This window comes from Apaloderma vittatum, unplaced genomic scaffold (assembly GCF_000703405.1).
Source record: "Apaloderma vittatum isolate BGI_N311 unplaced genomic scaffold, ASM70340v1 scaffold16496, whole genome shotgun sequence".
NCBI lineage: Eukaryota > Metazoa > Chordata > Aves > Trogoniformes > Trogonidae > Apaloderma > Apaloderma vittatum.
In genome coordinates, this window is record NW_009722417.1 from 15,747 (window position 1) to 28,104 (window position 12,358).

A 12,358-nucleotide genomic window follows, 5' to 3' on the forward strand; every position below is an offset into this window, starting at 1 on the left:
ATAAAGCAGCACTTGAGTGTGATGGGCGGGCAGAGGTTCTTCAAGGCAGCTGGGACATCCCTGTAGCGGGGCAAGGTTATGTGACAGTGCAGGGTGAACATCTTGGCGAATACTGTGCCCTGGCAGGCTCAGAACAGACTGAAGTGGTGCCATCGTGATGACCGAAAGCAGATGATGAGTGAGACCTAGCTCAGGCAGGCAGAACTCTGTAGGTAGGCGGTGGGTCAGGCAGCTCAGCAGTGAAGGTTGCCACAAGGTATCCTGGTGGACAGGCACTGTGGGTCATGGCAGTTACTCATGAGGACTATTGGTTCACATTTTCTCTTCCACAGGAGTCAGAGCAAAATTGGCTCTTCTGTCACCTCCCAGCACACAGGGTCATCACGGACTGTCAGGCGCTACCCAGCCAGCAATGGCCAGCTCACCTCAAATGCACTCCCGAATGGAAACGGACATGAGCAGAGGAGCTCCGGGCCACATGTGGTTTCCCAGGAGCACACTTTGTCTGCAAAGGGTAAGGCCGGAAGGGCGATCACTCTTTTGGGGCTCTGTGGTGGGTTGTCATGGGGAAGGGCAATGGTGTGAGAAACATGAGAAACCCCGAACTCCCAGGACTGAGCTCCTGGATGGAGTGGAAAGAGAAGGTGACCATGGGCCTTGCTGAGCTTGATGAAGGAAGAGATTTTGTTTGGTTTTACTTGTCTCCATCATGTCCCTGATGTCCTGAATCACTCCTGAGAAATGGTTGGTGGTTCTGGAAGGGAAATGTACAGATGCTGCATCTTTTTATTAAAAAAAAAAAAAAAAAAAATGTAAGCCACAAATGTAGTTTATTGTGCTGGAAAAGAGATGCTGAGGGGAGCACAGAACCAACATTGCTCCATCCACACCTTTCTCATTTGGGCCCCCTGTGCCCATAGATGTGTCAGCCTGAACCCCTAGGTTCGTTAAGAATTAAGGTTTTGGTTAGGGTTACGGTCCAGGGAACCATACAGCCTACATGTCCAGGGGCACTGGGGCTGGAGAAGGCAAGCCAAGGGCAGCACGGCACAGCATCAACATTGCTCCATCCACACCTTTGTTGTTTGGGACACTTAAGGACATCAGCTTGAACTCCTAGATTCATTAAGAATTAGGGTTAGGATTGTGGTTCAGAGAGACATAAAGCCTACAGGTCCAGGGACACTGAGACTGGAAAAGGAAAGTCAAGGGGAGCAGAACACAGCACCAACACTGCTCTGAATGAGGCTTTCCTGTGTTATGTAGGAACAGTGTCTCCCAGCTTCTTCCTCTGTTCGAGCACCACTCAAGGTCAAATTGTGCAACCAGCATCTAATTTTTCCCTTTGGCTGTCCCCTTGGTGCCTTCCGGCATGAGCAAGGGTCTGGCCAGGCTGCTGGGATGTGCAGTTGCCGAGCCTGAATGCCTCCGTAGCCTGGACAGGTGCAAGTTGTCTTCCGCAGCTTGTGTCCCTCTGAAAGCCGTCATTCCCCAAGGGGTTCCTGTATCTCAGCCGTTATGAGTAGGGCTGTGAGTCTGAAGCTGTAATCTCAAAATGGGGATTGAAACGAGCAGAGTGGGGCTTGAGCACAGCAAGGGGGCCACCCTCAGGAACAGCTCTGTAGGTGGGCGTGATTGATGGGCTCTGCTCTTGAGCCACCTGCATCCTAGTTACACAGTAGTTCTGCCTGTTGTCCATTTTCTGCAAGCCCCTGAGAGCTCTGAGTGCGATTTCCCCCAGCATCTATTGTGATGATGGTGAGGGACCAGGAGGGGGATCACAGGTAACTGCAGGAGGTCAGGGAACACTTGTAGGGTGACATTGGTTTTCGCAAGCCCTCGTACTCTCTTTGATGGATGCCAGTGTGGCTGTTCATGTGAGAAGCCCTACAGTGGTTTAAGGGCAGCCGGCCTCCTGGGGGCTGACGTGGCTGGAGAAGGGATATTGTCTAAAGCAGAAAAACACCCTTTGTACTGGAGTTAATGCATGTGTGTCCGTTTACATGGAGTTATGCCACGCCAGCTTGGCAGGCAGAGCGTGCTGCTCACCATTTTTCATGTGTTGACAAACCCTTACTGATGCTGGAGGGAGCCAGGGGCAAAGAGAGACACTGCCCTGGGGAGGGACACAGATCCCTTCTTGCTTTGGGAATGCTTTGGAGCTTGAGCTGCCAATTACTGGCCCCCTGGCCTGAAGATGCTCCTTCCACTTAGCATTATCCTTTTCTTTCATAGGGGCTAACCTGACAGAGAAGATTAGAAAGATAAAAATTGTCTTCACACCCACCATCTGCAAACAGACGTGCCGGAGCGGGCGCTGCTACAACAGCTGCGAGAAAGGAGACACCACCACTCTCTATAGCCAAGGAGGGCACGACCACGATCCCAAATCTGGCTTCCGCATCTGTGAGCACGCCCAGGACCCCCAGCCCACCTTCTTGCCTCCTCCACCACTCTCCTCCTGCTGCTTTGCCTGACTCTGTGGACTGAGGGCTTGGGCTGCTATAGAGGTGGGAGGAGATGGCCTCTCTCAGTGCATTGGAAGATGTCTCCTGGGATCTTTTGGGCTTACTTTGTCTCTGTCCCCAGGGAAGGAAGACAGACCTTGCCTCATTGCTCTCTTTCCTGGGCAGGCAACTTTTGTTTCCATCCCACCCCAGGTAGAGGGGATGCGTGTCTTTGAGTCAGGCCTGCAGCCAAGCCTCACCACAGCTTCCTTCTCAGAGCCAGCTCACTGCTTTCATTGGCATCCAGTCTTGGGGCTGACTTTCATCACCTAATTTCCTCCTGTTCTCTCCTTTCACTCACGTGGCAGCCAGGAGAGCTGGCTGCATGTTGCAAGCTGTTCTTATAAACAGGGCTGCTGAAACCTCTGCTCGCCTTTTAGTGCTGCTGGGATTGCTCATCAGGTCACTGCGATACCCAACGGTGGGTTAGGCACATCCTCTTGGAGCCAGTTGGTGGGAACAGCCCACCAACTCTGAAAGCCTCTGTAACTCTCAAATTCTTCTAGTGCAGAGTGCGAAGTCTGGCTGTTGTGGACACTAACTGATAATGGAATTCGTGGGAATTTCTGCCTAGATCCCCGTCCAAATATGGGTCTGCTCCCCAAAAAAACTGGTTGCTGGGCTTGAGCAAATGAACTTGGAACAGGGTGGGATCTCATCCCCTGGGATGAACCTGACGAGCCATCCAGGGACGTGCATCAGCAGTGTCTCATCTCACACTGAAATCGGTCAGGACCATCTGCCAGGGAACCTTGTGCCTTGCCTCAGTGTTGCTCACATTGAGAGATGCTCTTGGTTGCTCTGAAGATGTGATGAGGCCAGAAAAGATGGGACGTCGGTTTCATTTGTAGATGCTTTTTCCAAGCCTGTGCAGACGAATTACTCCTGGTTCTTTTGTCCCGCTCCACACTTCTCCCACTTGAGCTGCTGGCAGGGCCAGGGCTGGCCAGGAGACAGGCTCTGAGAATGTGGCTCTCTGCCCATTCTCTTCAGCCTCTCCCATCCCTGCTGAGTTGCTGTCTGGGCTGAGAGTAAAAGCCCTGCCAAGTGGGGAGGGGGCAATGCAGAAGAGGTGGAATTGTACTGACTTGGCTACATGTGGCTGCTGTAGCTCCTGCCCCACTCTGAGGGATCCTGCTGCGCCAGCAACACCACCTTGGCCCTGGGGGGCTGCCCTGCAGGGCATAGGTGCCTCAGGCTGTACCTGGCCCCAGAGCCCAAGGGAGGGTTCATCATCTTCAGCCCATGACTCCAGTCGTGAGTAGAGCTTGGGAAGATGGTGATGCACAGCAGGAACTCCAGGCTGTCTCCAGGCTGCAAGTGCTGACCCCACTGCTGTGCCTGGGTCCTTGGGCACCATGGGGCTAGGGATCCAGTTGCCTTGCCTCCCCCAGCCACCCCTCGGCCAGAGGTAGTGTCTCAGTTTCTTTGCTAAGCAGACCTCTCTTTGCCTTGCAGACTTCTGCCAGATCCCCTGCCTCAACGGAGGGCGTTGCGTGGGCCGGGACGAGTGCTGGTGCCCTTCCAACTCCACAGGGAAGTTTTGCCACCTGCCAGCTCCCTCTCTGGAAAAGAAGCAAGGAGGGAGAGCTTCAAAGACCCCATCCAGCGGCTCCACGAAGCACTCCACCTACACCCTACCCTTGTCCAACCAGCTGGGTGAGCGTGGCTGGCAGCTCCAGACTCTGCATTTTCCTCCTTCTTGGGTGCTTCTCAGATATTTGTTAACAGGCTCAAGGAGGCCACTACCTCCTTATGCTTGACTTTTCAGACCAGGCTGTGAGAAAGGTTTCCCTAGTTTCTGGAGGGGTCAGGTTGCTGGAGAAAGTTTTTTGTAGGTGTGTCCTATTTTGGGGCCAGAGAAGTATTTGCTCTTAGATGCAATCTTCCTCTAGATTTCCTGGTGGGGTCATTCTACTCTTCTCCCTTGTGACTTTGTTGATGACAAGATGTTCTTCGGGTGCCAAATTGTTGCCAAATTGTCACAGCTGTGATATAAACTCATCTTCCAGCTTCCCTAAACCCTTCACTGGTGAATGTCCACATCAATCACCCTCCAGAAGCCACCGTGCAGATTCACCAAGTGGCCAGAGTGCGGGGTGACGCAGAGGTGTCAGAGGAGAACAGCGTGGAGGCTATCCTGGTGCCTCAGCTGGCCGCCGTGCCCTGGTACACCTATGCTCATGGGAACGGCAACAGGGTTGCCACAGAGAGCAACCAGCAACAACAGAGAGCCCCGGGGCTGCTGGGGAGGTGCTTTCGGGAGGCTCTGCATGGGCAGGTAAGGGGTCACCTGTCAAGCGTTGGACTGGGCGTAGATGCGTCTCTTGTTGAGTGGTATGGGTGCGCTGGCTTATGGGACAGGGAGGGTGGCTTTTATTGTGTGAATCTGTTCAGTATGACCATGGGCATCTGCCAGGTGCCGTGGGCACGGGTAGCAACATGTTAGTACTTGAGAAGAAAATCCCTTGTTTTGGCCCAACAGGGAGACCTCACTGCCTTGCCCTGACCACGCTGTGCCCTGAGGCAGCACAGCCCAGACTTGATGGCTTTCACACACAGTCTCGTTTAGAAAGGGTGCCCTATTTATAGCAACATTTACAGCCACGCTATGCGATTATTGTAGGAAACGTATAAAACATAGGAAAATTCCTTTCCCTCTCAGACGATAAATGAAAGTCTGATTTCCATGGAATGACGCCTTCCTGGGCAGCTTGACTGGGGCTTGGGAAGCAAACACACGTGAGGGGCTTTCTTACCCCTGTCCCATAGTCATCATAATTTCTTATTTTGTCTTTCTCCATATGTTTCCCTTGCGTCACTGGAAAAGCACTGGAGGTTTTTGGCACCCACAGGAACACCTGTGAGCTTGCCTGGACCAGCTAGTGCTCAGTGAGAACCCTGGCTGGACAGCCTGGGACTCAGCCCCCTCCCCACTGCTCCCTAGCCCTTTCTGGGGTGCTGCTCCTGGTTCCCATCCTTCAGTCACTCCTGTCCAAGCTGTTTCTAGTGGGATACATTCTCAGCCATTCCCTAGTGCGAAAAATAAATGAAAAGGGCTGGAAAAGCCCTGCTCCTCTGTGGCAGACAGCAGCTCTCCAGCCCTGGGAGCAGATGATGCGTAGAGATGCTCCTGGATGCCCAGAAAGGCAGTGGGAGATGCTTGGGGTGGGAGTACCCTCGCTGTGCTCATGCCTCACCCAGCCGAGGTGATGCCATGTCCTGGAGAGGGTGAGGAGCTTGGCTGAGAGCACTTGCCTCTCCCCACTCGGCCGCAGCTGAGCCGATCGGCATGCGAGGGCTGGGCAGGCCGGCACGGACGCCTGGCCGGGGGCCCGGCCCAAAAAAGCCCGGTTTTAGCGGGGAAGCCTGTAATCCAGAGGGCCTTGCTGGGGAGGGCGAGGAGAGCGGGAGAGAGAGACTCGTTAAGCAGAAGAAAGTGCTTGACCACAAGCTCCCTGCCGGGCAAGAATGGTGCACCCATTGCACTGGCTAATCAGCCAGGCACGGGGCTGGTCCCGGGGCTTTGCCAGGTGATGCCATCTCTGATCTCCTGTTCTGTTTGATGTCCCCTTACCCTCTGAGGGGTGCAGTCAAGGGAGTCTCATATTTTTCTGTCTGCACAACTGTTTACTGTCTTAAACTGCATCCCAGGTCCTGCCACATCCCAGTGGGGAGCTGTGCCAAGAAGGCTGTGCCAACCTCTGATCCCAAACTGTTGTCCCCCATGCTCACTCTGCTGCCACCGCATCAGCTGCCTGCAGTGCATGGGTGCGTGTCCACTCCCCATCCTGCAGCAGCCTGATCCTCTGGTCCTCTCCCCACAGTGCACCAACCCCTTGCCAGGGCTGACCAAGCTGGAGGACTGCTGTGGCAGCGTGGGGCTCTTCTGGGGTGTGGACAGGTGTTTGGCCTGCCCTCCCCGGCCAGGTGAGTACTGCTGCCGCCTGGGAGAGGCATGAGGGATGGCCAGCACCCTCAGCAAGCAGAAATAGTCGGGCTGCCTCACTCAACTGAGGAGGCACCATGGAGCGGAGCCACAGGTGCCCTGTGAGCGGCCATGGTTTTAGGAGCTGCAGTACTAAATCGGTAGAGGAGCCTGAAGACTTGGCCCTATAGAGTTACGGGCTTGCTTTGGGCCCAACACGGGCTTGGCAGAGGCTCTGGAAATAACACTACATCAAACAATTGGCATGAGCACACCCGGGGTCTCTTCCAGGGGCACAGACGTCCAGCTCTGTTTCTGCTGTGCTTGGGAGCTGGACGAACTGATCCAGCAGGAGATGGGGATTCCTTGTCTGCTTCACTCAGAGTGCTCCATGATGGGCACGGCCCCTTTGTGCTGTCACCCCATCCCATACTGTGGTGGAGAGGCTGTGCTGAAGGACTCCTGGCTCAGGAGAGGAAGCCTCTGGGCACAGTGGCTCCAGCAGCCAGGGCCGAGGAGGGCAAGGTGCACACATCCAAGGCAGGGTGGGCAGGGGGCTGCTCACCTCCCCCCTGCCTGCTAGACTGCTTGTTCACATGCTTTCACTGGGTGGAAGGACTAAATTAAACAGACCCCGTGGTCCAGGAAGCTTTGACCTCTGATGACAGCAGAGGTATTTTGTACAAGCAAGGGTGATGTTGGTGCCTTCTAGCTCTGCCCGGAGCCTATCTGGCTTTCTCACATGCATGTTCCCAAGAGTTGTTTGCATCTCATTGTCTGTCCTCCCTTGGTTCCATTCCTCCTCAGCCAGGGGTAGGGCTGCTGGAGCCAAATTCCTTGCAATCACAGACGAGGCTGTCAGCATCCTGGAACCCAGTGCAGATCTGGGGAGCTCTGATTGCTGTCATCTTCCCAATCTGCATGGCTTTGCTGTGGCTCTGGTCCATGCTGCTGCTTGCCTGCCCTCATCTGTGTGTTACCCCCAAGGGAACCTTGGGCACATGCAGTTTGGGGGTGACTGCAGGGTCACAAACAAGAAAATGTCCCACACCGGTCTCAGCCCTCTCCTCTTTATCCCCTGTCACGGCTTTCTCCTTCCCATCCCACAGCAGTCTCCCCGTTACCCTGTTGCTCTGTGATCCCCCCATTAGGAAGCAGGGGGGCCGCCTAACACTTCAGTTAGGCTGCAGAGGGCTGCAGAATCTCTGCAACTCCTTTCAGTTTCACCATGCCAGAGTGCTAGGTGTCACTCAGTGGCTGGAGCTGCAGCAGTGATTTGCTCTGCTGGACTTAGATCTTCAGGCTTCAAAATATCTCTGATCACAGGCTTCCAAGACATAACAACAGGCAGGAAATACTCCCATGTGCTCCTTGCAGTCACCCAGCCAGAAGAGCAAATGCACTGAGGAAATGTCACTTGGCTGGCAGCAGGTCCATGGCTCAGCACATGCCCTCTGTCCCAGCAGCAGCTGAAGCTTGAGGGAGGTTGTCACTGCTGGTCTTCATTGAGGAGACAGATGCTTCTCTGGCTTTTTTTCAGATTAATTCCATGGGGATATGAAAAATGTATCCCTGTGGGTCTTCCATCTTCCTGTGCCACAAGAAAATTCTGTTTTCAGTCCCTCTGGCTGTGGACAATGAAGTTCCCCTGTGGATACCAAATGGCTCTTGTTGATTTTGGCAGGAATTCAGGCTATCCTCTTTAATCGTGTGCAAGTATCTTCCTCCTTTGGCTACCTCTGATTGACTGCCCTGTAACCAGCCCCACATGCAGGAGACCACACAGTGCAAGTGAAGGGTGTTGTAAGGCAGACACTGGATGGAGGCAGCCTAAGAGAGCCTGGCTGTTGTGGAATGAGAAGCCCAGACGGCTAGCATGCTATTTTCTGGTGTGCTGTCTTCACTCATGAGAGATCTCACCCCAGAATGGAGCCAGGGAAACAGTCCTTTCTCTATAACCTTACTGCTTGAATGGAGCCATCGAGCACTGTGACCTTTCATTGCCCTGTGCCTTGTCTTCCAGGGCTCCCTAGTTCATGCCTGTCCAATATGAAGGCGTTGCTCCACATCATTCCTGCCTGTAGACTACATCCCACACTTACATTCCTTCTGTCTCCTGCTCGTGCTGGCCTGTGCTGTGCTTGCTCAAAGTCACTGGGCTGTGACCTGTTGTCTCGTGCATAGAGATAACACGTCCAGTGCACGTTTCCAGCTTTCTTCTTGGCACTGTGGTCTTCAGAGAGAACTTCTCCTTGTGCTGGTGTGTCCCAGGGAGGCGTGCACCAAAGCAGACTTGACAGCGCTGGGAATTTAATTCCAGCAACCAGAGACAGAAATGGCAGAAGCTAGTTCAGTGTAAACACTTACAAATGTACAGAAGTCCAGCCAGGCAAGAGCTAGACAAATGGAGAACTTGTTTGGATTGACTGTCTGCCCGAGACACTGATTGTTAGTAGAGTCTGGATACGTCCGGATGTCTCCATCGACTGCAGCTTTCATGTTTGGTACATGTTTGTGTGTGGAAAGACATCAGAGAAGAAGAAGAATCAGAGGCAGGCATCTGCCCGAGTGAACCTGCTATAAGAAATCCCTGCTCTTTTTTGTGTTTTGCCCAGCATCACAAAAGCTGAGACATTTGAATGCTTTGTCTGCATCCTAAGGAGACGGTGTTAAAGGCTGCTTTCAGAGTTAAGGTAGGGGTGGGGTTGACCTGGCCAGGACTCCGCAGTGAGTGTTACATTACTTTTAGAGCTTTCCTTAGGCTCCGCTCAGGCTTTTAGCTGTCTGGTTTGCTCCTAGTAGGGTGCATATTGTTAGGTCCTTCAGAGAAGTGGACACAGAGATGGATATTCAAGCAGGCTATGGTAGAAATCCCTGGGAGTTTGCTGTTGCTTGTGTAAGGGAGAGCTGAAGGCGACACCCCCAGTGTGTGTCAGAGACAGCCCTGTGAAAAGGGGCTGAGCCAAGAGGTTGCTTTATGAGCTGTTGGAGCAAAGGCTGGCACCCAACCCACAAAAGAAAGAAGTGAGGCAGAAGCAGGGCCCTGAAGAGTGGCAGGACAGCTGCATGCTGTCCTGTGGCTGCGCTCCTTCAGCTCCAGCTGGAGATGGCTGGATGAAATGTGCTGTACTGCAGTATAGGATAAATCAGATGGAGAAATCCAATGACCTTCAGGTCTTTAGTACTTGGAGGAGTCGGTGGAGCACACGCTGAATGTCTAGAACAGAGAGGTGGGAGCATATGGGAGCTGGAAGGTAAAACTGGAGAAGACTGATAATGGGAAAAGGGAATTGGAAGCTGAGGATGCATCTGAAGTAGAGATATTTCGACATGACTGAGAGGAAGCCCAAGGTCTGACAGGGTATTTGAGCAGTGCTAGTGAGGATGCTGTGCTGAAGCAATGTTCTGTCCCATGGCAAGCTCAGGATATGGGGCTGGTAGCTATTAGCAGGCGCACTGCCGGGCAGAACTACTTCTGCTTGCCTGCCAGACCATATTTTGGGAGCACAGAGTGGTCTGTGGAGTAAAACATCCTGGAACAAGGTCAAGAGATGGTCCATGGAAACTAAAACCAACAACCAAGCTGCAGGTTGATACAGACCCCGGAGTGGGTATGGATTTGGACACTGGTTTCCATGAAGCCTTGGCTCTCCTCAAGCATGTGGGGATAAAAGAAACTGGCAGCAGAGAGTTCTGCCCAGAGGGGATCAAACCCTACTCTTCCAATTTCTCACTCTCACCGAGACCACGCTGCTCCGTGACCAGCAGTGCTCCAGGAGAAGCCTGTACTGGTGATGGACACCATCTCTGGTGCTGCCCAGGAGCTACAAGTCTCACCCTTCTATGTGGGTTTGGGGGACTTTCTGGGTGCAGCAGTAAACCTGCGTCTTCCAAGTCCTGGATTTTCAGTGCCCCTTGTCCTTTATTTCCAGCTGCAGTCAGCAGGAGTGTGGGCTGGTCTGCACACCCACCGGCTGTGCTCACCGCAGATCTTCCTGGGGTGTTTTCGCTCCTCCTGCCTATGGGTTTTAACTGCATTAAGAAACAAGTCTTTGAAGGCTATTGTTTTGCGTTTATTCCCACTCCCCATGTTTTTTCAAGTTTTTTTTGTGCTAGAGAAAAGTCTGAATTTCACTGGAAAGTTGGATCTTGTAATGTCTGGCTTGGCGTCGGCAACACTCCCGAAACAGACCTCCCACTGTGAGAGGGGTGGCAGCTCACCCATGGAGCCATCATCATCAGAAACGCCAAGCGGCTCCACAAGCCACACACTCCCCTGTGCTGGGCCTGCAGGCACTGAAATGGCCACAGGAAGCCTACTGAAAATCAACACTCTGGTCTGCTCTTGTTGCAAGCAAATTGGGAAGGATACGGGAAAATAAAACCTCTGGAAACAGGAGAAGAAGACTATGGAGAGGGCTGGTTCTGCCACTCCTACTCTGTGTGCCACGGTGAGCCTGTCCTGGACAGTAAAGAAAGGCTCAAAGTGGAGAAAGAAGTTGAAACTTCTGCAAGGTTGTGCACAACGCTGAGGAAGTGCAGTGTTTTCAGGACTGCCTTTTTCTGCAGCGTTTTACCTATTATTCATGTGCAGCATAGTGGTCTCACCACACGGCAGCACAGTGTTGCAGAAGTGGGATTTTTTAGCTACAGAGGTATCTTATCCCAGCTGAATCCACTGTGGCAGCAGAATGAGGTACTTTCTGTTGAAACAACTCCAAAGGCTGACAGTAATTACCAGAGTAATTTTTTCCTTCAAACATCTTTTTTTCACTTTGAAGATCTTTATTGACCTTGAGTAGAGCAGAGACCTTAGTTTTGACACATCAGCACTGGTCCATGCCCTCCCCACCCCTGCTACCACAGCCTTTGTTGGGGCATTGGATAAAGTCTTGCTGGACCCTGCCTACCACAGACCACCCAGAGGAGCGGAGAGCAGTCATGGCAGATCTGGACCAAAGGATTTGTGTCCTTTCCCTCTTGTCCATTCTGCCTGGGAGCTCAGCTTATCAGCCACAGCACTGCCTACTTCTTAGTCTGGTATCTCCAATACATCTCTCTAGAGATTGCTGTGGGATTCGAGTTGCTCTGCTCTTCTGCTAGTGAGTTCAGCAGCTGGGGTCTTCTCTGCAGTGGAGGATGATTTTCTCTGCTTTACACTAAACCAGGCTGAGGTTTGACTGGGTCCACACCCCCCCCCACCACCACCTGAGACACTATAAGACCATGCACTCTAATTTCTTTCATCTCCCATATGCTGAAAAACCTAAAGCAAGCAGGGGCACCACAGCCACCCTCCTGACTGCATGCTCGGTGGCCACTGCAGGCATGGGGAGGTGCCTGGGGTCCAGCCATGGTGGGGCTACTTCTGTGGATCTTGCCTAGGGTCTCCAGAAATATCTGTGAGTCCTGAAAGTGGCAAAGGAGTTCAGCAAAGCAGGGTTTCTCAGAGAGATAATACCTTTTGTATGATAAATGGCAAGAGTTGAAATAAATAGGCTAGCTTTCAGCAGCCAGGCATCTCCTCTTCTCATCTGACCACAAGCTTGCTTATTCCTCTTTTAAAAGAATGATATTGGCTGGCCTGATGCAATTTATTACGTCACGTCACAAACCTTGCCTTGCCCAGACCCTTGTGGCTACTACCACTAGAAATTATTTCTTTCAACTTCACCATCAGCCAGAGCTTCTTCATCCACTCTTCAGACAATATTTGGGGAGCCAGGGCCTTCGTAAAGCCTCTTCTCCTGGGAAGTGATGTAAAGCTAGCAGAGCTGCTTAAAGCTCATCCTTCTAGGCTGCAAAATCCCTCTGCCCAATTTCTGTGCATTCATTTCCCTTCTTATTCTGCTCTGCTTGAGTATTGTTCTAGCTGGGAACAAAGGTGCTGGTAGGAGTCCTGGGCTGTGGCTGCCTCACGCTT

The 12,358-nt window shown here is 52.7% G+C and overlaps 1 protein-coding gene across 1 annotated transcript in view; it reads left to right on the forward strand.

Annotated features, from left to right (window-relative positions):
• Positions 1 to 332: 332 nt before the first annotated feature.
• Positions 333 to 12,358, forward strand: part of LTBP2 (latent transforming growth factor beta binding protein 2) — a gene marked incomplete at both ends in the record, with an annotated part of 35,407 nt that continues 23,381 nt past the window's right edge. The window contains 5 exons of the mRNA XM_009871778.1: positions 333 to 514; positions 2,236 to 2,406; positions 3,966 to 4,166; positions 4,520 to 4,788; positions 6,335 to 6,437. Of these exons, the coding sequence (XP_009870080.1) occupies positions 333 to 514; positions 2,236 to 2,406; positions 3,966 to 4,166; positions 4,520 to 4,788; positions 6,335 to 6,437 (926 nt within the window). The remainder of the gene's footprint in view (positions 515 to 2,235; positions 2,407 to 3,965; positions 4,167 to 4,519; positions 4,789 to 6,334; positions 6,438 to 12,358) is intronic.